This window comes from Scyliorhinus canicula, chromosome 3, assembly GCF_902713615.1.
Source record: "Scyliorhinus canicula chromosome 3, sScyCan1.1, whole genome shotgun sequence".
In the NCBI taxonomy this organism is placed as follows: domain Eukaryota; kingdom Metazoa; phylum Chordata; class Chondrichthyes; order Carcharhiniformes; family Scyliorhinidae; genus Scyliorhinus; species Scyliorhinus canicula.
In genome coordinates this window covers 262,742,431-262,769,119 of record NC_052148.1, presented here as the reverse complement: position 1 = coordinate 262,769,119, position 26,689 = coordinate 262,742,431, and the positions used below count along the sequence as shown (strand labels likewise).

At 41.6% G+C, this 26,689-nt stretch overlaps 1 protein-coding gene across 2 annotated transcripts in view; it reads left to right on the top strand.

Annotated features, from left to right (window-relative positions):
- Positions 1–20,159, top strand: part of ppm1k (protein phosphatase, Mg2+/Mn2+ dependent, 1K) — a 34,191-nt gene extending 14,032 nt beyond the window's left edge. For both annotated transcript variants that reach the window (XM_038792715.1, XM_038792716.1), the window contains exons 4-7: positions 10,534–10,699; positions 10,846–10,990; positions 13,282–13,416; positions 15,651–20,159. In XM_038792715.1, coding sequence (XP_038648643.1) covers positions 10,534–10,699; positions 10,846–10,990; positions 13,282–13,416; positions 15,651–15,782 — 578 coding nt within the window. In that variant the 3' untranslated portion in view covers positions 15,783–20,159. The remainder of the gene's footprint in view (positions 1–10,533; positions 10,700–10,845; positions 10,991–13,281; positions 13,417–15,650) is intronic.
- Positions 20,160–26,689: the final 6,530 nt, after the last annotated feature.

Sequence of the window (26,689 nt, the reverse complement as noted above, 5' to 3'; positions counted from 1 at the left end):
ATCTGAGCATTATACTGTAGCAATTGCCACATCTGCAATTCTATCTATTCTCCCCAGTGATTTTAACTCATGGCAGATCACAAAATGCTGATATAGAATTTACAATGTAAAATTAGATGAATATTTTTCAATGTTAGACAAGTTTGAGGCTGCTTTTTATAAGAAAAACAAGTTTAAGCTTATCCTTTTTTCCTTTATTTTCTGCCTCAGACCAGCCAATTTGCCATAATAATAACTGTGATACATAGCAGCCTGCATGGTACATTATCTACCTCCACTTTATTAAATATTTTCCTTGAGTGATAAATGCAAGTTTAGAGTTTAAACGTTCAGCTACATTACAGTTTAAGTTGACCGTGTGCTATCAAATTTTTGAAACACCCAGCAGTACAAAAACGTAAGCGCAAAATAAACTTAGATAATGAAGGCAATGAGTTGCAAAACCTTTTGAAGTAATCCCAAAACAAACACTGATTGTAGTTAACACCGCTTTGAGTAAAACTGTAACATTTAACAGCTGAATGGGCATTTAATCTTGCAGCATGACTAATTTCAAGTCTGGTGTGTAATACATGTCAGTTATGACATTCATATCCAAATCTGACTTCACTATTAAGTATTGTTGTATTGAATAAAAATGTTTGCATTCATAAATATATAGGCTTTTATTAGACAATATCTTAAACATTGTGGCTCCATTCACTGTATTTTTCTATTGAATATATGCAGTTTATTTTATTCTGCCTTTTCATGGTTGGTATGAAATATGTTGTTACACGCTTACAACTGGCTATTCCAGAGAACCAAATGGGAGGACGGATACCTTTTAGAAACTGCATCTAGTGAAACACAACCATATGCCAGATCTGTAGCTTAAAAATAAAACATAGGGCATTTCCTCAATTCTGTGTATTTTTGCAATTTCTAGAATCCTTTATTGTTGCAAATATTGTGATTCTACCCATCTTCAATGTTATCAATGTAGTAAATTTAGCAAGTTTTTCCTTTATCAGATAGGGCACCAGCCAGTACATGATGGAATGCCTCCAAGTCACTTTAGCCAGTGGCTTCACCAGTTTAATTTTCTATGCTTGTAGAGTTAGAGTGAAAACCACTGTTTCATGCAGTTGTGATGTGATATCAGGAAGCACTTCTTCTAACAAAGGGTAATAAAAATCTGGAGTTCCCATGCCCAACCACTCTCCCATAAATAAAAACTGTTCAGGCTGGGTCAGTAGATAAGTTCAAACTGAGGTTTCTGTTCGACGAGGCTGTTGTAGGGCACAGCATGAAAGCAGGTAAATTGAATTATTAAATAGCAGAATGGGCACAAGGTTGAATTGCCTACTTTCTTATGTTGTCACTGCCACCAAAATGTTTGTAGCCTAATCTCAATTCAGCAGTGTAGAATCCAAATGACTTATTGTCACAAAAGCTGACCTAACTACAGTATAAGGATGTCAAATCCCAGTTTCTGCAAGTACCTAGGGCAGCACGGTAGCACAGTGGTTAGCACAATTGCTTCACAGCTCCAGGGACCCAGGTTCGATTCCCAGCTTGGGTCACTGTCTGTGCAGAGTCTGCACGTTCTACCTGTGTGTGCATGGGTTTCCTCCGGGTGCTCCGGTTTCCTCCCACAGTTCAAAGATGTGCAGGTTAGATGGATTGGCCATGCTAAATTGCCCTTAGTGTCCAAATTGCCCTTAGTTTTGGGTGGGGGTTACGGCGATTGGGTGGAGATGTGGGCCTGAGTAGGGTGTTCTTTCCAAGAGCCGGTGCAGACTCGATGGGCCAAATGACCTCCTTCTGTACTGTAACTTCTCTGATTCTAGGTATGATTCATTGCAGAAACACTCTTTTCATTGGCATGATATTGGGGAAAAAAAGCTCCACTTTAGAAATTTACTGAAAGCATGGTCTCTAGATTAAGCAAGAAATTACCCAAGTTGCTTATAAACTGAGCAGCTCTGTTGTTGAGTGTTCAAGCTTCATTCTGGAGGAGGTTTTCTGAAAAGCAAATGTCCAGCATAATACTAGAAGAAACATGCCCTAGATACCAGCAATGAAGTTTCTTCATTATATGATTTACACTTGATTTTGTAATCGTTATTTTGTTCAATTCTTGAATCGTAAGTCATTTTTATTGGACATATTATTAATAGTTCAGGAAAGGAGGTTTTCACAGTGATGGAAACTGGTGATCTCCAATTAACATTCTAGGGCTATAAAGAGATGCTTTAGTTATAAGTCAGTTTTCTATTCTGTTGCTAACGTGTTAAATGTAGGAATTTGTATTATAGGTATTTGGTACAGTAAGGGGTGTTAGTATTTTTAAAGAATCCTGGGTTGAAAGATTTTAGGAGGCAGGGGAGCAATTAAAGCATCGTAAAAAGCTTGGACTAATTGAATGTTGTCTGGATTAAGGAGATTCCCTAGGAGTTAATTAGATTTTTAGCTTGGTAAAATGATGTAAGAATTTTTGCAGAAAAGCAATGTTAATTGAGTGTTAGTGAGAGATGTGACCAGCATCTCCGTGTTAAGCGATGTGTCGGTAGATAGATTAGGAGTTTATTCCCAAACAGTTCAGAAGAGTGTGATTCGAAGGTGCTGAATACTGTGTTGGTAATAAAGTTTGTTTTAATATACCATATCCCTATTTTTTTTGTGAAATTACTCAGAGCCTTTCCTCAAGTCTTTAAAATCTAAATAAAATATTAGGGTTTCTGCTCAATATCCTGGCCACTGTTGGGGTCTGATCCAGGTTCGTAATACTAAATGGGGAATTTTTCTGATTTGGGGTCTCGATTTAAAGTTCCAACTGAAAGTCACCCAAACAGTTCCCACTCAGAGGCTGGGTTTCCACAGTGCATATCGCATATATGTGGCATGGTGGCACAGTGTTAGCATTGCTGTCTCACAGTGCCAGAGACCCGGATTTGACTCCCACCTCGGGTGACTGTCTGTGAGGAGTTTGCACATTCTCCACATGTCTGCGTGAGTTTCCTCCAGGTGCTCGGGTGTCCTCTCACAGTCCAAAGATGTGCAGGTTAGGTGGATTGGCTGTGATGAATTGCCCTAGTGAAGTTATGAGGATAGGATGGGAGATTGGGCCATGTGGGGTGCCGTTCAGAGGGCTGATGCAAACCCGATGAGCCAAATGGCCTTCTCCTTTCTGCACTGTAGGGATCCTATTATATATTTCTATAAAGGAATTATTTGAGGATCAAGAGCAATAGAGAAAACTGAATATAACTGGTTTGATCTTGGTACGTACAATTCTTAACAAAAGGCCTATTTTAGGTCGCACAGCAGCAGGGGTGTACCCATTCTTGGTTATCTGCTTCAGTCAGCAAACATCTGGTTGACATTGCTATACTGACCAGATTTTTTACTATCCGATAAGGTTTATTAATTCTGACATTCAATTTGTGCACATCCAAGTTAATGAAACACGCAATGAACTGGTTGTTGTGCATTTTTAAATGTTATACTCCAGTGATAGTAAGGGGAAAATCTTGATAAAATTAGGATTTTAAAACCAATGATCTGCTGCATGAAGATGAGCATTTCTTGCAATTGATAACATTTTTCAGATCAACTTCACTGAATTCATAATTGACCATTTATCAAGAATAAAACCCCATTGGACTTTTTTTAAATCAAAAGCTGTTCCTTATTTTTTGATCAGTCCAGAGTATGCGGTGTGCTTCATCTGTGCTGCTAACATGCTTTATAACATCTTATTGGGGTATTCATAAGGAAGGCTGTGTGATCGAAGTAAAATCCTGGATATAAGTCTGGCATGTGTTTTCTCAGCTTGAATGCACCTGACATTTTTCTGTTGCTATTTACAAAGCATATGATCTGCTATAGCTGGACCTTTTTCCATATTCACCACTTCCAGAAGGGTTATTGTAGATTAAACTATCATTAATATCCTACAGCCACTGTAAGTAACCAGCTTTTAAATAATTAGCTTTCTCTCATCGCACAATTTCATTAACAAATCTCTGCTTCAAGCATGATTGCTTCCCTGAATTATCTTGATCGTTTCTGAACAGAGCTTTGAGAATATAGATTAATGTTTTTACTGGTCCGTTTTCTTTGTTATCTTTGCACACGCTTTGTTTCCCTCTGAGGGAACTAATGAGGAAGTGTTAGAAGGATTAGCAGACAGATTATCAATCTGTTTGAACTGTGTCGTGATCGACCCTTCCGTGGTCATGATCGACCCTTCCGTGGTCATTGAGTCTTGGATTGAATCCGGAACCTTCTGACTCGTAGGAAGGGGTGCTACCAACTGAACCACAGGACCTGCCTGATTATTGATCTGTTGCTTGAACAGAAGGAGCAGGACTTATGGCTGACCCTTTTGCCCAAACGCAGTGTCATATTTAAATGCAGCAAAACAAATTCCCCCAGTCAATAAGCTCAGCAAACTATAGGGAACAGACAAAGCTAAATATGCTCTTGACAAGAAATGGATTTCACTGCATGACATCGTGTCCACTCAATCAATCCCTGTTGGGATCCTTGACAACCTTTTGGTATCTTGGTCGTGGAGGCTTCTGTATACCCCTTTTCTGTTTGCCTCTTGTAGCTTGAACCTTCTAACATGACTTCATAGCTAGAAATACCAAGTATTATTGTGGCCCAAATTGACCAATAGAGAATCTTGTGGGCCAGAAGGATGTCAAACATCAGCTGGGGCATTGAGGTCCCGTATAGATTTTGAAACGTGGAATTAAAAGAATCACTTGTATATTTGTAGCCTGATGTGAAGAATTGAGCCTCATTTTGTTGGATGTTTAATTTTACTAATTATCAAGGAGAGATCTATCTGCATGTCCTGATAAGTTTTCATCAAATAATGGAAAAGAGATTGGCTACCAACCAAACCAGTTAACAGACAAACCTTTATTTTAAAAAAGAGATAATTTAAGTAACATTTTTGGTAAGATTTTATGGGCTGAATTTTGCTGGAAAAATAACAGCTTGTTAACGACCCAGGCCATAATTTATGCACAAAATCAGCCAATAAATTCAAGGGATCGAAGCTCGGAGCAGGAGTAGGCCATTTGGCCCTTCAAGCATGCACCACCATCTGCCATCTCAATGCCATATTCCTGCTCTCTTCCCATACCCCTTGAGTCCATTAAAGTCTAAAAAATGATCTCTTTCTATGACATGAGTAGTGGAATCTTCAGAACTTGCTAGTCAGTTTACCCTTTGATTTGCATAAATAGCATGTTGTCCTTGGTCTCCCTGCTTGTTTTTGAAGAACATGTTGGATTTGTGCATTACTTGCCATTAACCTTGCTGTAGAAAGTTGATGCTGGTGATAAAGAGCATTTTAGTACTTTTTTTAAACCGCTAGATAATTGTTGATGCAACGCCAATCGACCTATCTGGTCCAGAAAGGGAACAAACATCAGCTTTCCAATCTCATTCCTGCATGTAATAAAATATTTTTAATTTTAATATTTCTCCTATTTTTGATTTCTGTCTTTTGTAAATTCTTTGCAGAGACTTTAAAAATCTCAATTTTATATCAATGTTTTTTCTTACTTTTCTCCTCTTTTTTTTTTTTTCCTTAATCAGATATTTCTTTTTCTATTTTTTTTCTGCACCTAATTTCACTCTAATTCCCCCACCTCATTGTTTCTGTTTTTTCTCAATCTTTCGATCTCATTGATTAAGAAGATACACTGTTGGCTATATGCTCACTAATGTTCCAGATTCTCCATTGCCCCAGACACACTTTTATAAACTTGTACTTCAAGCAAAATAAAGCACAGCATAGAGATGTTGATGCAGGGCAAAGTCCTATGGTACATGCTGAGAAGCTCCAATCCAGCAAGATTTGATCCAGTGTGTTTGATACAGATTTTCCCCCTAAGAACGGTAATGATCTAGTTATTGACTCTCGCATATGGTTGTGTGATGCACCTGCAGTGAAAAAAGCCACAGCATACTGTTGAAAAAATTGGTGGTCACATTAACTTTATATCCAATTGCCCCAGATTTCTATCAAGGTTCCGATTGGCTTACATTCATGTAATTTACTGACTTGAGTCGAATGAGAATGTTGCATAAAATCATTAAAATCTTAAATACTGGTGCTTTTCCCTTTGGTGCTACAAGCATTCTTTTTCATTTTATTCCATAAGTGTTTAGTTCCCTGATTTCACTATCTATCTCAACCTTGTAAATACATTTAGTCCCGGCTCCTTTTATACTTGAGCATTATGCTCAACTCTAAAAATGCACTAAAATGAAAGCGATTATTACCTTTTGCTGTATATGTTTCAAAATAATATGATCATTGAGACAGTGGTGCATTTCCCATTTCAATTTTCTGGTATAGCCTGTGTATTTTTAAAAAGCTAATGCAAAATCCATACTAAAATCATACAAAATATTTTATGGCACTCTGTACTTAATGTTAGACCACACTAATTGTAGTATATATTTTCTTTGAAAAACATTATCTTAAAAATAAATCATATTTTGGAAGTCTTCAAATGCTGCAAAAACACTTTGCATTTATTTTTGAACATTGCCTTTTATTTCTACCATGATCTATTGTTGCCCTGTAACACTGGGTAATATCTTAAGAGCTGCAGGTAAATTCATATAAATAAAGGCATTTTATGCCTCAATGTAATGATTGGGGAGTTGGAAATCAGATTTTGAAATTGGCACAATATTTTTTGTTGTAATTTCTGAAGCCATGCAGAAGAGGATTGTGCAGATATACATCAATGCAAGGTGTGGATAAGTGAATTTTGCAGTTTATAAAATGTTACAACCTACCATCCAAGATATTTACATGCAGCTCCAGTTATTATATTTCCAGTGTTGCAGATATTGTTTAGACATCCCTGCATAAATTTCCTATTTGCCTCTGTGTACGTGTTATCTATAGCAGAGTTTGTACCTGGTCTGTTGCGCAGCACCAGCAGCTCTAGAACAGGAGGCCCTGGACACTTTGTTGGGCTTCAGTGGAAGGAGAACTGCTCCCTTTTACTCCCAGGTGAAGGAGTCCAGCGGTTCCTAGCCTGGACTATTGGAAGGTCCCTCACATCCTCTTTGCCCCATTAGTAGCGATGACATGCAATAAAATCTGCTCCAGTGAGTGTTCAGTCCTGTTGAAGAAATTAGTAATGTAGTGTGTACATTAATTAGTAATGTGAGGAAAATTTGTTTATTAATGTTATTCTTTTCAAATAGTTTGTTTTAGAATTTACATTTTTTGCCTGCATAGCTAGAAGGATACAGGAATTGCTTTTTAACCCTTGCAGCTAGTAAATCATTTAGTTTTCTATCAGAATCTGCAGGAATTATTTAAAAGGAGGTAAAACAATGACTAGTTATGGAATGTTTTTTAAAGTATTTTCTTGTATACTATATTGAGCAGGTATTTTTCTTTTCAAACAACTAAATTATTTTTAGTTAAAAACTGAATACGTTAAATAAGAAATGGAAACAACCAGAATTGTGCAGCAGAACAGTCATCATATCCGTTCCCGTACCATCATTCCCGTACCAGCCTCCCCGGACAGGCGCCGGAAGTGGCGACTAGGGGCTTTTCACAGTAACTTAATTGAAGCCTACTCGTGACAATAAGCGATTTTTCATTTAATTTCATATCCAGTGGGATGCTGCATCACAATAGCAAACATAATAAAGACTCCCTCAAAAGACAACATGGGTGGAACCTTCGCATATTTCTTTCAGTGTCAGGCTCTGACTGAAACACGCGGGGCGTGTAGCTCTCCAGCTGCACAACCAAGAATTAAGTCCAGATCCTGAGCCTCTCTGAGAAACATTCAGTGGGTGTGGACAATGCTGTCACTGGGGTGGTGTCTGATGGAACTGGTGTGACCGGCTCCACAGAGGTCAGGGTGTCATCTTTAAAGGGACCGAAAATCAACTCTTTATTCCCATCAACACGGAGGTGTTGCCAGCATTCTCCACCATGCCCACAATCATCAGTGGCTCCCCCTCCGAGCATGGACATATTGCCGGAAGTTCTCTCTCTCTCTCTCTCTCTCTCCCCCCCCCCCCCCCCCCCAAATTGCCTGCTCTCCTCCCACCCGCGCCTACGTGCCTGCAAATTTGCCCCTCAATGGCCTTGGCGCTCTTCCCTGCACCCCCCAATACCACACATAATGGGACCCCCCCCCCAGCACTGCCAGAGCATGTCTCTCTTTTTCCCCTCTCCCCAAATGCTATACTTACTTTTGCACCCCCGAGGGGGTCCCTTCGATTCATGTCTTCAAATAGCTGTTGTAAATCTCCAGACGTGATGCCATGTTGGGAAGGTTCAGTGAGGGGGGGGACAGGGTAATTACATTCAAATGTATCCGTCAATATTAAAATGATTGGGCGTGAACCTAGTGACGTCACCAGTGAGGTGAGTTGAAAATCAGGAAACGCCGGCAAGAATTAAGTTTACCAATTCTCTCTAGTAGCAAACGCAGGCTGTAAATTGCCCTCTATCTGCCACCTTTATGTTTTTTCTCACTTGTTCTTTCACGCACATCCCTTCCTCTTCTCATTTAGTTTTCCCCGCTAACTTACCTGCTTGTTTATAATGTCTGATTTTTGCTCTCTGAATTATGTGGAATATTTCACAACACTCCCCAACGCTCTAAGTTCGACGCCATCCAGAAGCCCATCTAATTGGCACCCCATCCGCCATTTAAAATATTCACTCCTTCCACCACTGACACATAATGGCAGCAATTTGTACAATTTACAAGATGCAGTGGAGCAACTCGCCAAGGCTCGTTCGGCAGCACCTTCAAACCCCGTGATCTGTACCAGAAGGACAAGAGCAACAAGTGCATGGGAATACCATCACCTGCAAATCCCCCCCCCCAACAACGCTGTGGATGTACCTACACCTCATGTATGAGGAACCATCATTTTATATAAAAAATTGTGCTGAGCTTTCTTTTGAGAGGCTTCTTTAAATGGAAATTGCTAATGTTTCTCTGCTGCCCTTCACTCCATTAAATTTTATGTTTCCTAGCGTGTTATTTTGTTCTATACCCAGTCTTGAAGTTATAATATAATAATATATAAGCTGAATGTTCTTAGAAGGATAAAGTCACATTAACCTCAGTGGCGTTCTGGGTAACTTTGATATAACGAAAATTACACCAGCTTTTGCAGTTGATTTATCTTTAATGTATATCATGTTTTTTCTGAAGAAGTTTTTGTAAAAAGATTTTGTAAACAGATGAAATATTTAAACTTGCTGAAAATGTATTTGGCCAGCTAAAGTTAAAATAATTTCTAACATACAGAAAATTAGCTGCTGACACGAGATGCCAATATTATCGTTTCACATCTTTTCATGAGAAGCTGCTCCACCAGATTAATTTGCTGTTTAAGCACTGGGGGCCAGAGGATGGTTCCTATATTAAAGGTGCTATGGCGCCACACAAATGCAAGTTGTTCATACAGATGGCTTTTTTCCCCAGTCCTAGCTTTAAGCATAAATGTTTAAATATCTTAAAATCCCTGAACAGATGTCAAATAATAGATATGTGACTAAAGTCAAATGAAATACGAGTCCAGACTGGAAGCTGAATTATGGTTATTGAAATTCTCACCTCCCATGTCTTTCTTTCTCGTTGGATTGCTCTTATACCTTTCAATAATTAAAGTGAAGGAAAGTGCATAAAGAACAGTTTTCTGTATAAGCAAGCTTTTCTTCTTGTCCCTACCCTTAATCTCCGCCAATAAACCCACCTTTATAGATCTTCGGAAAATAGCAATGAAATATCTTGCCTTTACAGAAAACCTTCCTCGGCCTCTAGTTTATAACATGCATTATTCTCTCTTGTCACTGCTGTTAATGTTCAGTTATGTACTTGACGTGGAGCTTTGGGAGTCGAGCACGCCATGATTGGGAACTTGTCCAAGTTCAACATTTTCTGATCTGAATCTCGCAAAAATGTGTATTTTGATACCAAATTTTTGCAATCGAATGCCTTCTAAAATCTCAAAGCAGCAATTTTAAAATACCTGCTATATAGTATACTTAATTTTAATTGAGCACTTTATGGTATTTGTTCTTAAACTTTGCTTTCTAGTTACCAAATTCCTTTGTAATTGTTTCTACATAATTGTTACAGCAGGGCCTGATGCTAATGGGAAACTGTACTTGCTCCAAATATTATTAGTATTCTCAAACTTAACACCGTTCACAAACAACAATCTATAGTCTATTGAAGTTTCCTTTGTTTTTAAACTAAGACTAACATATTTGCTGTTGTTGCCATTCTGCTTTGTATAATGTGAGTTAAACATTGAGCCCTGTTAGCAAAGTGTAATCTTCATTGTTTAGCCTAATTGCTTTTAATGTCTGCATGCTGTAATATCTTGCGTATTAACTGATCTGATATATTTTAACAATAACTTTAAGCACATTTGAAAGTACTGAAGTTGATGCTTTCAAAAAGTTCTACAGCATGCTTTCAAGGGCTGTAATTAAGTTCTGTTTTCTGATAATTTTAGTCTCCTTCCTTGCATCGGGGACAACTGCCACTGTGGCTCTATTGCGTGATAGCATTGAGCTTGTGGTAGCAAGTGTGGGTGACAGCCGAGCAATTCTTTGTCGCAAGGGAAAACATAAGCGACTGACTGAGGACCACACTCCAGAGAGGAAAGATGAGAGGGAAAGGTAACATTGAAAATTTGATACAAATAGTCTTCTCACTTAATGCTGTAAATCCATTTGGTCACTATAAATCATTGTGATTTATATGTAAGCAAATAGCATCCATATCTAGATAATTTATTACCTTCTGCTTTGTTTGTATTTGACAGGATTAAGAAATGTGGTGGATTTGTTGCCTGGAACAGTCTGGGCCAACCACATGTAAATGGGAGATTGGCTATGACACGTAGTATAGGAGATCTAGCTTTAAGGTCTGTGGGAGTCATTGCTGAGCCAGAGACCAGGCGGATTAAGGTGAGCCTGCATGCTGCAGAGTTCTACTCTGTACATCACTCTTGGAATTCCGGATCTTATTTTCAGATCCAAGTTTAAGATTTAAAATTGTCATATTATTTGATCATCTAAAATACTGTATTTTTCAGAATACTAAACCAATCTGAATTTTCTTAAGTATTTCACTAACTATTGTATAGCCAGTCCTGCTTATAGATAAACTAGAATACCTGTTTTACTGTTGGGATACTGTTATCAAAATTGGATGACTGCATTTGGACTGCACTTTGAAAAATGTTTTTTGGGTGCTGTGATTATTCAGTGAACAAAGGCACTAAGGAGTATTATACGAGGACATACAGATTGGATCCCCAATCTATAAGTGGCGTGATGCTGCTCTGTTCTACCCGCTGCCCACCTGATCAGAAACTCGAGACCCGTCTGGAAGGCAGCTAGTCCCTGAGATCGGCTTACCCTCCGACCGTCCGCCCCCTCGAAAGATCCTACCCCCACCTGCCCCGGGGGCATCTCGAACATGTCAGGAATCGTTGATTGTGCCAGGATGAAGGCATCATGCACACTGCCTGGGTATCGGGCACAAGTGTGAATGATGCGTAGCTGATGGTCACATATCAGCTGCACGTTCATTGAATGGTACCCATTTTGGTTTGTGTAGAGTGGCCTATTGTCCGCAGGTGCCCATAGGGGGACATGCATCTCGTCGATCACTCCCTGGACCCAGGGGATGCCGTCGATGGCGGCGAACCCCGCTGCCCAGGCATCCCGGTGGGCTCGGTCCACATTGAAATGGATGTATTGAGGCATTTGGGCATATAGGGCCTCCATGACGGCGCGGATACACCTGTGCACAGAGGTCTGTGAGATCCCGGACAGGTCCCCACTCGGCACCTGGTAGGACCCCGTAAACGTTGAGGGCAACCGTCACCTTGATGGCCACTGGGAGCAGGTGTCCTCCCCCATACTCCCGGGGTGCCAGGTGTGTCATCACCTGGCAGATATATGTCGCTATGTCTCTCTGCTCAGCCGCAGTCTTCAGCATGCCCGGTCCAGCAGGTCCTCGAATGACCAGCGCTGCCGGTGCTCACGAGGCCTCAGTCGCCGCTTTCTTTGAACCTCCTCCTCGGCCTGTTGGGCAGCCGGCTCTCCAACTTGAGTCGGCTGCCACCTGCCCCTCTGCTACCCACTCCGCTGCTGCAGCTTCCTCCTCTTCTTAAGTTGCCTGCTTGCAGAGCCACAGGGCATCCCCAGGGCTGCAGCGACTAGCAGGAAGGCCGCCATTGCTGGTTTAAATCCAATATCCATTGTCTGCAGGGGATGAAAGGCCGACATGTTAGCATGTTGCGTACCCCTGTGCCCAACCAGGCTAAATGGGTGCCCCGGTTGGCATTGCGGGCTCTGTCCCTGCCCCCTGGCGGTGGCTGGCACCGTGGGAGCCTCCGGCCTTGATGCCAGGGATACCGTTGGCTGGCACTGCCCCCATCAGGGATATGCACCACGGCCCCCATTGGGGCTACTGTGGGTGGGCCACTGACGGGTGGCAGCCAGGGGTGGGCGCCCATACGGTCGGTGTCACTCTGCAGAACCAGGGGCAAGGGTTATTGGTCAGTGGGGTGCGCAGCAATATTGCTGCCTTGCAGGCCGTGATAATGGAGGTCCGTGCCTGGGCACCGCCCCAGACCCATTGGGGGGTTGCCTCTGCCTGTTCTCCCGGCCCTGGCAGGGTCCCCACCACCCCAGTCAGCCTGGTCAGTGTCCAACCAGGCAGTCTGCACTCGCTCCTCTCCATGTCCTACCTCCTCTTTATGTCCCTCAGCAGCTACAGCGCTGACTTCACGATTTTTGAAAGCACAAGTGAACCGCGCTGTCAGGAACTCAGCCCATCGGAGGGGGAGAATTGCGAGGGCTCTGGAGAATACCAGGTCAGGCCCACTGATGATATGGAAACGGTGTTTACTGTACATGCGTTCCGGAACGCATTGGCGCCGCTGCCAAGGTGACAGAGAATTGCGATTTGGCGTCAAATCAGCACCTGCCGCAATTTTGGCGACATAACCTATTCTCTGCCCAATCACATTTTGCGTCAGCCAATGGAGAACCCCACCCAAGAGGTTTACCGGTGCCCATTTAATTGTATCCCTAGGAAGGGGTTCAAGAAAAAGGGTTGAAATTTTTGGGGAGTGGCGGGGGCATTTCATTAATTCCATTGTATTAATGTACAATGGGGGTTCTCTTTTTGTAATTGTTTCCTTTTACCTGTAATATCAGCTCATACCTGAGTTCTGTTTTTGCAGCTGCAACATGGAGATGACGCTTTCTTAGTTTTAACAACAGATGGGATTAACTTTATCATGAACAGTCAAGAGATTTGTGATCACATCAGCCAATGCCATGATCCAGTAGAGGCTGCACAAGTTATTGCTGAGCAGGTAAAATGGAGCTTGATTCAATCCTGTACATTTACCCATGTACTAGAATGTTCACTCGTGTAGCTGCTTGTCTTGAAAGCAAAATTGTTTTAATGACTGATGTGTTTGCTTTTATACTTCATGTGCTAATGTAAACGCCTCAGTTTCATTCAAGGCAATAATATATGGTATCTGAGTCCATAGTCAGCTTTTTGTAAAATCTTTGAAGTATTAGTCTAAATTTTAATTAAATTAATTACTGTAATATTAATTAAAATTAAATACTCCATTCATTTTGCCTCGAACCATCTGGTTTTAAGTATACTGTATATCTTTTCCCTTTGAAGATCTGTAGTTGAAAATTTGTACCTGAGCACGTGAAGATAAACTTGAGCATAAAACAGTCAGAAAATGCTGATTTTAAAAACAAAATCATCTTCAAGGGTCACCAGGTCAAGGAAAGAAGCAGAGTGGCAGTAAAATCTACCACTTTTCATTCAAACTCTAGTCATTGTTCAACATGGGGCTGCAACTTGGCTCAACAGTGGTAATAATGGTAGTTTTGAAGGGAATAGTGGTGTGCCTGTAGACCATGCAGCAACGTGAATCTTCCCATGCATGCAGCACACGGGTCCCTTTAAGTTGCCCTGCTTTTTTTGGCTGCACAAGCTGATCTAAAGGACCCAAGCATTTAAGTTAATTATGCACCAAAAGAAATTAGGAGTTTGGTGGGAAAAGAAGAGAGAGAGCAGGACATTGTTCTAGGCACGGTGTTGCAGGTGGGGGAGTTGCTGCAACCTTTCTGGGCTGTGGATGTGAAAAATTGAGGTTAAGAGGAAGTGGGACCACTGTGGAGACAGCTGTGCAGACGGCCTTTACCTTGGTGGAAAAGCAGTTGGTATTTGATAAAGTTGAGAAATACAGAGGCAGTTTATTGCAGCAAAAATGTGCTGGGGCTAGCCTGATGCTCAAGGATTATTGACACATACCGTATAATTTTAGCTAAGGAGAGTGGTGTAATAATGCTTGACTTGGTCAAGCCAAATTTGGCAATTGATCTGTTGTGTTCCTATTTTGTTTTATTTTGTTATTTTGTTCAAGATTTGACCCGACCCCCCCCCCCCCCCCCCCAAATTTGAGGTTGGGAAAAGGGAGGCTGAACAAGACAGAGTAGCGGAGCTGATAGTTTTATCTAGAAGGCCGGGAGAAAGAACAGACTTGAGTGAAATGAAAGTAGAGTTGGAGGGCCAGATGTGGGAATTAAGAATTTGTGAGTAAGGTTGCTGGAGGAGTTTTCTTTCCCCATCAACAGTTGGTGAAAGATAGGACGATAAAGCAGTGTGGATGGTAAAAGAGATTAGACAGTGGCCACAGATGACCCTGCCAGAGATTAAGACTGGAGGAGCAGCGAAGCTGAGAACAGGCAAGGTTGAGGGAGTGCCAAAGATAAGAGAAGCAAAGTTTATATGGTGGGTGGTTAGGAGGAATCTAAATTCAAAAGGGATGGGGTCGGAGGCGATATGGTGGAGATTTGATTCTGTGGAAATTTGAAAGCTTCGGGAAGATGGGAATCAATGGAGTTGAGGTGCAGATCCAGCATAATGAAATGAAAATCGCTTATTGTTACGTGTAGGCTTCAATTAAATTACTGTGAAAAGCCCCTAGTCTCGACATTCCGGCGCCTGTTCGGGGAGGCTGGTATGGGAATTGAGCCGTGCTGCTGGCCTGCCCTGGTCTGCTTTAAAAGCCAGCAATTTAGCCCAATATGCTAAACCAGCCCCTGATCTCACAGAAATAAAAACAGTCTCAAGTGACGGGACGGCCTTCTCCTGTTCACTTTACCTCTGTGTTGGAAAAAAAAACAAGGATGGGTACCTTGAAAAGAAAGTCATGATAGCCAAATGACCGGGCAGCACGGTGGTGCAGTGGTTAGCACTGCTGCCTCACAGCGCCGAGGTCCCAGGTTCGATCCCGGCTCTGGGTCACAGTCCGTGTGGAGTCTCCCCATGTTTGCGTGGGTTTCGCCCGACAACCCAAAGATGTGCAGAGTAGCTGCATTGGCCACGCTAAATTGCCCCTTTAATTGGAAAAATTGAATTGGGTACTCTTTAAATAAATTTAAAAAAAAAAAAAAAATTTTTTTTAAACGGTAGCCAGATGACTTACCAAGTTAGCTCTTTTTAAAAATAAAGTAGTTTTACCCAGAGAAGCATTTTACTTTGGCAGTGTACTGATACTAATCTCCTTTGTTGCAGGTACTGCATTATGGCGCAGAAGATAACAGTACTATTATTGTGGTGCCATTTGGTGCATGGGGAAAACACAAGCACACTGGCACCAGCTTTTCATTCAGCCGTAGCTTTGTCTCAAGTGGAAGATGGGCATGAAGTGGAAAGACTATCGTCTGTATGATGCACCCTATCCAGTTTTCAAAAAGTATCCATTTTAAGGCCCCTTTCGGTGACCACATACTTAGTATTTCCGTTTGGTGAATGCTCAACCTGTTAAGACTGGAATGTGAATAAAGGCAGCTAGCCAGACATAGAATTAAAACATTGCTCTGTCATTTTAGCAACGGATTTTATAACTGGACATAAATAATCAGTCTTTGCAGAGGTATTGATTATTCTCTTTAGATGTCTGTGTAGCTTTATGAAAACCGTTATTTTGTCGAAACTATCAAATGTTTTTCTGTTGTAAGTCACAGTATCTGGTTATATTCAGCTTAGTCCAACAGGGCAAAAGACGATCTGTGTCCATACTAATGTGTTTTTAGTTCTGGCATTGCATCAAGTAGTAGATTTGTTGGAGTACAAGTACTGGATGTTATACCCAATACTGGGAATTGGAGTTAAACCATTGTATATTTGTGCCATATCCCGATAAACTAATACTGCGTATCCAGTATATCCTTGAAAGAACCTTTTCCTCTGCTCTGAATAATTTAAATACATTGAAGGAAAGTTTTACCCCATCCAGTCTTGAGCTGCTTTATTGCTAGTGTTCAGCCAAGCAAAAGGTTTGCAAGCACTTAATCTTTCTCACTTTTCCCTGACTATTCTCATTTCCTTTGCTTCAAGCATGGCTGCCAAAGCACAAGGAGAACTATATTTCTATCCAGTCTTGGAATTTGAGCTTTAATGCATTGTCACTAGAGCTTGAGTTAAGATTTTTTTCTTTTGTTCCCTATTGTAAACTAAACTTGGTGTTTGTAGCTGAAAGTTTAACTGCTAATACTTAACAGACATAGGGCTGTCACAGTAGTTGTAACTTTTGCCACCAATTTCTGTGCCTCCCCAGGTCACTTACAGATGGCGAAGTGGTATCTGGCTAGAATATATATAATGGTGTGCCTTTCTAGCCCTACTTTTTTCAGCACTCACCTTGAGTGTAATGTGTAGTACATTTGGATCTACGATTTGACTTTCCATGAAAAGTAATGGGATACCAATGATCCCAGATCAGGAGGGCATCAAAATTAGTCTGTTTTTCTCCTGAATGTGGCCCTAAACCATTTATGTCTTGGGGTCGGTTTCTTTTTCTACGTTAAGGGTGCCATTTAAATGCAAGTTTTTGTAAATGATAGGACGTGTATGATAGGATAAATATCTTTCCTTTGTTATTGTCTCGCGCTGTTGAATTTACCCAGATGATCAAGCCGTAGTGTCTTTATGGTGTAAGGAACAAGCACAGACGTGTGATCTTAATTGTTGGAACTTTCCAACAATAAGTGGAGGATCAGAACCTTTTGGAGTCCAATGTGATTTGGGTTAAAACCTTTCCCCTTTTTTGTTGACGCTATAAAAATTACAATTCCAGCTAAGATCAGTTATGAACTAGATAAGCAGATTCTTTTAGGGGTCAAGGGATGGGTGAGGGGGGGAAGGAAAATGAATGATCAAACTTTATGGCACCATGTGGGCATTGTGGAATAAACTGGCAGTCCACTTTCTGTGCATTTGTATACAGTATGAATGGGAAGGAACTCCCTTAGAAGATTTACTGTAATTCCAAAGGATAATGTAAATTGGCAGTGCAAGTCATGGCAATATGTGTCTCTCCTTCCTTCATCTTGCAAACCATCCCAAAGTATAAAAGATTGAATTGAGACCCATATTTTAACAGTGGCATTCTATAACCTGTAAATCCCTTACAACGTATAGACAGGATTTGCTTATGTTTTTGAAGCAACTCTGCATGGTACACACTGGCTTATATTAAATGTAAAGCAAGAACTTTGTGGATTACCCCATTGGGTTTAATTTCTTCACTCATGATAACCTTCAGCCATCTTTATATCCTCAGCTGGTATGATGTTTGGTGCTTTTACTTGTAAATAGGCTAAATTAAAATGCTGTTAGTCACGGTGTGAAAGCTGAAACGCCAGAGGTAGGAAGGGATTTTCTGCTGGTTTCATCCATTTTGTTTCATTTATACACTATTTATCAAGAAACTAAATATTAGAAAATAATGTGGTTTTTTAAAAAAATATATAATTCTACGTATTTTTAAACATGCCTGTATTGAGCTCACCTATGGTATCTGTTACAGTAGCAAATGGTAGAAATTTGCAGAACTATAAGAAAGATTTAGTACCTCAAGTTCTATATACGCCAGCACACAATGCAGTGCAGTAGCTATTTTAACTGTGATTTTAAACCAGCGGGATTTACCTGATTTCTTTGGTGTAAAGACTGATTTGTACTTAGTATGTGCAGATAATTAGAAATTGGATCCTTGGAATGGATGTTGATGAAACGAACATTACATACAATACAGAGATTTTCGGAAGTGCTCGGTACTGTAGATGAGGCTGTAAACCTAATTTACCCTGAGTTTTGTGAACACCATTTTCAAAATAGGTTGATATTGTCCAGAGATTTTATGACCTAACTCTGCATGTGGGTGCTTCTCCCAGGTCTTGTATTATAATATGTATAATATGTAAATATTTGTGTTGTAAATAGCATTATTTCAATGCTGTAAATAGCATTATAGCATTAATTCAGTGTTGTATATAGCATTAAATCAGTAAATGTACATTAGATCTATATTTGTCCTGTTAATTAAATATGTACTATATTATGGTTGAATTGGCTTTGTTTATACAGAGTTTGCACTTGTATTTTAACCATGTCTTTTTATAAACCAGTATAACCCCAGCAGTTAAAAGCAGAGTTCAGTTACATTTTGGAGGCAATACTGGAAGGCAGGCATTGTAGTCACCTAAAGGACTACAGATGGTGAGCTACAGCTTTGAATTCAACTTATAGTGAATCTTTTCACTTGGACATCTACTTGCAAAGAAACCTATTCTTGTGAAGAGAAGATTATTTGCTTTTGTTGGGTAGTCACTGCACTGTTTAGCACATGGATGTTTTCAATATTTAAATATTCGATGTTATATGCATGAAGCTCTGCAATTAGCCAGTCTGGACAATGAAACCTAAAAATATGAAATATAAAACAGACTGCATCCATATTCAGTATAATGTGCACAATGTTCTGTTGCAGTAACAGACTGGCTGTCTGCAGTGTTTGTGGATGTAAATTTATGTGCTTTTTGCAGTCAGTACCTAACTGTGCTGTGATATTACTTGATTGTAGAGGTGTGCAAATGTGAAGTAGTGCTGGATTTAATGAAACCAGTAACTTGAATGATTCACCTCAATCACCGTTCGCTGGTGATAAATTTCTCATCAGCTATTATGCAGCGCACAAAATGATTGCCGTTGGCTTTCGTGGAAATCTAGAGCGATTAGTTGGGTGACCCTAGTATTGTCTAAACTAAGAGCAGCATATCATGAAGGTGGTGGTTGCAGTATGAACCTTGCAGCTATGTTGTTTGTATTGGACTGGTAATCCAGAGAATTCCGGTTCAAATCCCAGTGTGTCCGTTCCCAACCTTGACACTGTCGGTTCACTAACGCCATTTTGGTTAAGGAAGGAAACCTGCTCACTTTACTCGATTTGCCTGTATGTGACTCCACACCATCATTGTTGACTCTTACCAATCCTCAGATGTGACCTAGCAAGCTGCTTAATCCTTTCAAACTTTCCTGCTACTTCAGTGCGGGAAAGATCACCCTTACTGTGAATTGTCCCATTTTTATTGACATGAATACCTTCAGGTTTGGATCGAATCATTTGGTCAGTAATTTGTGTCATGTAGAGCAGCAAGTAAGCTTAATGGAATGTGAAAGCAACTGTATATAGGATTCGAGCTGTTTTTGCTTAAAATAAATCAGAATCGTCTTTTAATGGTCATTAAAAGTGGAGCATTGCTGCATTTGTAGTTGTCTTCATTTTCAAGTATGATGTGTTTTTTTAATCCATCTCCCCCCCCCCCCCCCCCCCCCCACCTGCCCAGTTTAATTCTAGTGCACACTACAGTTACTTTGCTAGAATTTGCCAAATTACTTTGTAATTGCAATGGCTGTATATTAATCAATAATATGTGATAGCATTGCCTATATTTGTAATACAGCTTTATTCTAATTTGTTTTCAAAGTCTGAGCTTTGTGAAAGATTTCCCGATCAAACTGTATTAGAATTCCCCTCTTTTCTAATGTCCTTTCTTGGATTTACAGATTGGAAGCTGTTACTTGTATGATGCTGGCTGCGTTGCGTCCTTTTCAAGTTTGAATTGTAAATGTTTTGGGTAACGCATGATGAAAGCAGCGTGTGAACTGCTGTTGTGCAGTAACTGAAAAATGTAAGCTGTATGTAACCTTTCAGTATACTGAAATAAAATTATTTACATATAATCTTGTATCAGTGTTTTTTTTTAATTTCATGGGATGAGAGTCAATGGCAAGTTCAGCGTTTTAATGCTCACTAAGTGCCCTTATATCTGCTTGGGAGGAACCTTCTACTTTTATAATAATCTTTATTGTCAAAAGTAGGCTTACATTAACAGTGCAATGAAGTTACTGTGAAACCCACGCAGACACAAGGAGAATGTGCAGACTCCACACAGACAGTGACCCAAGCCGGGAATCGAACCTGGGCCCCTGCGCTATGCAGCCATAGTGCTAACCACTATGCTACCATGCTGCCCACTCATCTTCACCCTCCCCCTGATTAAACCTTAGCACAATATCTCTCAAAGCATTGACCAAATTAAAAGCTGGTCGCCAAATTGGTAAAATAAAATCAGTTCAGTGCTCATTAATGAACAGAACAATGGAAATATTAGATAACAGGAATCCTATTTACCAGTGTGTTTTTCTTTTTAAGCTTTGTACAAAGTTGCAGAACAGCTGGTGAACCCATGGCCTTCAGAAAGTATTTAAAATGTTAAAAGGAATCAGTAGAGCAGATACAGAGAAACTCTCCCGTGGTGAGGCAAATCGAGACAAAGCAGGCATAATCTTAAAATGAGAGTTTGGGCCTTTAGAGGGGGAGGAAGACAATACAATTGCGTGTACCTCGTATCTATCATGGACATCTCCTTCCATGGCATTTTAATAGTCCACCTGTTCTACAACTCTACTAATTTTTAAAAGTTTTAATTCTTCCCTTGATTGAATTATTCATAAATTTGCATTTTTAATTAGGATCTACGGCTCCTTGGGATCTCCCAAATGTAAAGACTTATTTTTCTAAGTGTCACTGTTTGTACGTAGTCGAATGTGACGACCATTTTGCATCCAGAAAGGTCCTACAAACGCCTTTAAGATGAAAATGTACTTGCATTCAGTAGGGCCTTTTGTGACATCACGTTGTCCCAAAGCGGTCACTATTATAATGTAGGAAACACAACTCAATTTGCTCGCAGCAAGTTCCCTCAAAGAGCAATGCAAAAATGACAAACCTCTTTTCAGGATGGGAGTTGAGAGAGAAATATTGTCCAGGGATTCCAGAAAGAATTTGCCTTCTCTTCAAAAATAATATCAACATACAAACAGGAGCTAAAGTAGGCCATTCGGCCCCTTGAGCCTGCTCCACTATTCAATAAGATCATGGTGATCTGTTTGTGTTGAGCTCCACATTCCCATCTACCCCTAAATAATATTTGATTCCCTTACCTAACCAGAATCTACCTACTGTTTTAAGACACCATAAAATATTCAGTAACTCTGCATCCGTCACCTCCTAAGGCAGCAAGTTCCAAAGTAGTCCAACCCTCAGAGAACAAAATTCTCCTCAGCGCTTCCTAATTTAAAAATTGCTTCCAACATTTACGTCCTGGGATACAAGAACAAAGAACAATACAGCAAAAGAACAGGCCCTTCGGCCCTCCAAGCCTGTACCGGTCATGATCCCAACCTTTGCCAAAACCCTCGGCACTTCCTTGTGCCATATCCCTCTATACCCATCCTATCCATGTGTTTGTAAAGATGCCTTTTGAACACCGTTAATGTATCTGCTTTCACAAACTCCTCTGGCAACGCATTCCAGGCACTCACCACCCTCTGTGTAAAAAAAAAAAAAAAAACCTGCCTCACACATCTCCTCTAAACTTTGTCCCATGGACCTCAAACCTATGCCCTCTGATCACTGACCCCTCCACCCTGGGAAAGGGTGCCTGCCCATCCACTCTATCCATGCCCCTCATAATCTTTAGACCTCTATCAGGTCACCCCTCAACCTCCATCTTACTAATGAAAACAGTCCGAGTCTATTCAGCCTCTCCACATAGCTAACACCCTCCAGACCAGGCAACATCCTGGTAAACCTCCTCTGCACCCTCTCCAAAGCCTCCATTTCCTTCTGGTGGTGTGGCGACCAGAATTGTGAGCAATATTCCAATTGCGGCCTTGCCATGGTTCTATACAACTGTAGCATAACTAGCCAGTTTTTATACTCGATGCCCCGTCCAATGAAGACAAGCATTCCGTATGCTTTCTTGACTACCTTGTGTTGCCACCTTCAAAGATCTGTGGACCTGCACGCCCAGATCTCTCTGACTTTCTATATTCCTAAGAGTTTTACCATTTACGGTATATTTCCCCTCTATGTTAGACCTACCAAAATGCTTTACCTCATATTTGCCCGGATTAAACTCCATTTGTCATTTCTCTGCCCAAGTCTCCAACCTACCTATGTCCAACCTTGGTGTCATCTGCGAACTTACTAATCAGACCGGCTACATTTTCCTCTAAATCGTTTATGTACACCACAAACACCGATCCCTGTAGAACACCACTAGTCGCAACCTTGCATTCAGAAAAACACCCTTATAGTGTTACCCTGTGCCTTCTGTGACCGAGCCAGCTCTGTGTCCATCTTACAACCTCACCTCTGATCCCGTGTGACTTCACCTTTCGTACCAGTCTGCCATGAGGCACCTTGTCAAAAACATCACAGTGTTCAAGATGTGGTCTCAACAAAACCCTGTGTAACTGGAGCATGCATCCTAGCTTTTAAGTTCAATTCCCCTTCCAATAAAGGATAGCATTCTATTAGCCTTCTGGGTTACATGCTGTACCTGCATACTAATTCTTTGTGACTAATTCACGGGAACACCTAAATCCTTCTGCAGCTCAGCCATGAGACCTTGCCTGTGGGTGGCATGGTAGTACAGTGGTTAGCACTGTTGCTTCACAGCTCCAGGGTCTCAGGTTCGATTCCAGCTTGGGTCGCTGTGTGGAGTCTGCACGTTCTCCCTGTGTTTGTATGGGTTTCCTCCCGAAAGATGTGCTGTTAGATGAATTGGACATTCTGAATTCACCCTCTATGTACATAATGTACCCGAACAGGCTAGAATGTGGCGACTCGGGGATTTTCACAGTAACTTCAATACAGTGTTAATGTTAGCCTACTTGTAACAATAAAGATAATTATTATTACAAGCACAGTGGTTAGCACTGTTGCTTCAGGGTCCCAGGTTCAATTCCCGCTTGGGTCACTGTGCGGAGTCTGCATGTTCTCCCTGTGTCAGCGTAGGTTTCCTCCGGGTGCTCCGATTTCCTCCCACATGTCCCGAAAGACGTGCTTGTTAGGTGAATTGGACATTCTGAATTCTCCCTCAGTGTACCCAAACATGCACAGGAGCGTGGCGACCAGGGGCTTTTCACAGTAACTTCATTGCAATGTTTTATTTAAATATTTTTATTTTCCTTTTTCACATTTTCTCCCAAATATACACCCACCAACAAAACAATAATCAGTAACGAATGTAATGTCAATCCCCATATCAATAACAACGATCCCATCCTCCCACCAAACCCCCAAACACCAGCCCACATATTTACATAAACAAATGACAAAAAGGAATCAGGAATCACCCATAGTCACCATTAACACACACAGTCCCCCTCCCTCCAATCCTCCCAACCACCCCCCTCCAATGTTCGATGTTATCCAATTCTTGAAAGTACAGAATGAATAATGCCCATGAATTGTAGAACCCCTCCATACTTCCCCTCAGTTCAAACTTAACCTTCTCGAGCGTCAAGAATTCCAACAGGTCCCCCACCACGCCAGGGCACAGGGTGGCGAGGTTGATCTCCATCCCAGCAGGATCCGCCTTCGGGTGATCAACGAGGCGAAGGCTATAATATCTGCCTCCGCACCCGTTTCCAACCCTGGCTGGTCTGACACCCCGAATATGGCCTCCCGGGGGCCCGGGTCCAGTTTCACGTGCACCACTTTAGAGATTACCCTAAACACCTCCTTCCAGTAATCCTCTGGCTTTGGACAGGACCAAAACAATTGTGTGTCCCCCCTCCCCCCACCCCACACACACACACACACAACGTTCACACACATCTTCTACTCCCTCAAAGAATTGGCTCATGCTCGCCCTCGTGAGGTGTGCTCTGTATACCACCTTCAGCTGTATCAGCCCCAACCTTGTGCACGAGGTGGAGGCGTTCACTCTCTGGAGCACCTCACACCAGAACCCCTCCTCCATATCCTCTCCCAACTCTTCCTCCCACTTTGCTTTGATCCCTTCCAGTGGTGCCTTCTCCTCTTCCAAAATAGCCGATGAACCGACGATACTACCCCCTTCTCCAGTCCCCTTGTCGTCAGCACCTCCTCCAGCAATGTGGAGGCCGGCTCCACCGGGAAGCTCTGTATCTCCTTCCTGGCAAAATCGCGAACCTGCTCCAGCCCATACTTCATTGGAGCGTTAAAATGTAAGCCTGCTTGTGACAATAATAAAGATTATTATTAATAAAGATTATTACAAGCACCTGAGTGGAGAGACTGGACTTTGCTTTTGGTATCTCATCTGAAAAAGAGAATCTCAAATGTTTGACGAGTTGATGTGATTTGGTGATTTTTATTTTTATGGACAGGTGCTGGGAGAACCTCATCTCTTTTCAGAATGGAAGTATGTACAAATTTTAGGAAAGATGCACAATTTTAAAATGAAGGCAGAAAATGTAATGTTTCATTATCAAGGGAGACCTGACAACGGCCTTGAATCCTTGTGTACAACGCCATGGGAAATCGACTAACAAGAACAAAATATCAATCTCTGAACATTTTATCATAAATTATAAATTTTATAGTTATCCAAAGCAATATGATATCGTTATAAAGATAATAACAGTGTATCCAACAGTCCATAAGTACCAGACGTGGTGCAAACCCAGACTTGTAGCACAATTTTTTCAAATCTCCAGTGGGATTGGAATTGTCTGATACACAATACAAACTTATTCATTTCAAAATTTCTCTTTCACTTTTATCTAAATGTGCAGTGCTGGGAAATTTATGTTGCTCGAGCGACTAGTTCACAAGCAGAAAATTATTAGCAGCCAATCTTTTGATCAAGGGAGTGCGTTGCACAAGAAACAGCTGGAAAAACAGTCTGACAGATTATTGAATATGTCCAAATGGCATAAAGCTCCCAGGAATCGCTTTCTCCTGCAGCCCCCAGGAGTCAGGGGAGTGAGGGCTTTGCAGAGATGGAGACAGGGCTTTCGGGGCTCAGAGGAGACAGAGACTGAGGGATGGGGGCATGGGAGAAGGTGTAGACTAGATAATGGAGGTTTGGAACAAGATGGAGACTGGGGAATGGAGGCTCGGGTTGCATGTTTGCATATCATGACACAGATTAGGTGGATTTGCCATGCTAAATTGCCCCTTAATGTCCAAAAGGTTAGGTGGGGTTACAGGGATAGGGTGGGGGCGTGGGCCTAGGTAGGGTGCTCCTCACAAGGGCTGGTCCATTCTCGAAGGGCCAAATGGCCTCCTTTTGCACTGTCAGGATTCTATGATTCTGATTCTATAAAGGGGAGTGTTGGACTAGCAGAGAGAGTGAGGGAGATGCATGGTCCGCTGCCCATGGCAATTAAATCTTGCATAACTCAATGATGAGGAATGAATTTGGAATGCCGTCTTGATTGGGTTTTTTGACTCCACAGATCTGATTGGGCACACACAGACTGTGTGGAAAAGGAAGGCAGCAATCCCACATCTTCACAGCACCATGGTAACTGAGAAAGTATTTAAAGTGATGGATCACCGTTCTGTAACAGGCGAGAGGGCCCTGGGACTTTGCCACTGAATTGATGGTTCGGTAGAAAAATTACATTGCACATTACGTCCATGAAGGCAATCTGTATTGTGTTAGGCTGATGAATGTCTTCGCTCTCAATCTGTTACAAGTTGTGTGCAGTGCAGCTTCAAAGCACTTTCGCTGTCAGACAAGGTGACCTTTCGAGCAATGGTTAATAAAGCCTCCAATCACTGTAATCTGATGGTCTGTCTTGTAGCCGACTGAGAAATTCAGGCTGAGGTTCTTTTTTCCAGTTATATGGCTGAAATTCTCCACAATGCATAACCACCAGATTTTAACAGGTTGTAACAGTGGTGGGAGGAGATTTAACCGGGGTGGGTGAGTGCCTGAGGTTTGGGTGTAAGTGTAATCAGAGAATAGAATTTCTACAGTGCAGAAGGAAGCCATTCGGCCCATCGAATCTGCACCGACCTATGGAAAGCGTACCATACCTAGTCCCATGCCCCAACCCAATCCCCGTAGCCCAAACTAACATTTATGGACACTAAGGGCAATTTATCATGGCCATTCCACCTAACCTGCACATCTTTGGACTGTGGGAGGAAACCGGAGCACCCGGAGGAAACCCACGCACACACAGGGAGAACGTGCAGACTCCGCACAGACAGTCACCCAAGGCCGGGATTGAACCCGGGTCCCTGCCGCTGTGAGGCAGCAGTGCTCACCACTGCGCCACCATGCTGTCTCGTGAAGGTGGCCATTCAGTCCATCGAGTCTGCACGACCCTTGGAAAGAGCACCCTTCTTAGGCCCACGCCTCCACCTTATCCCCGTAATCCAGTAAGCCCACCTAACCTTTTGGACACTAAGGGCAATT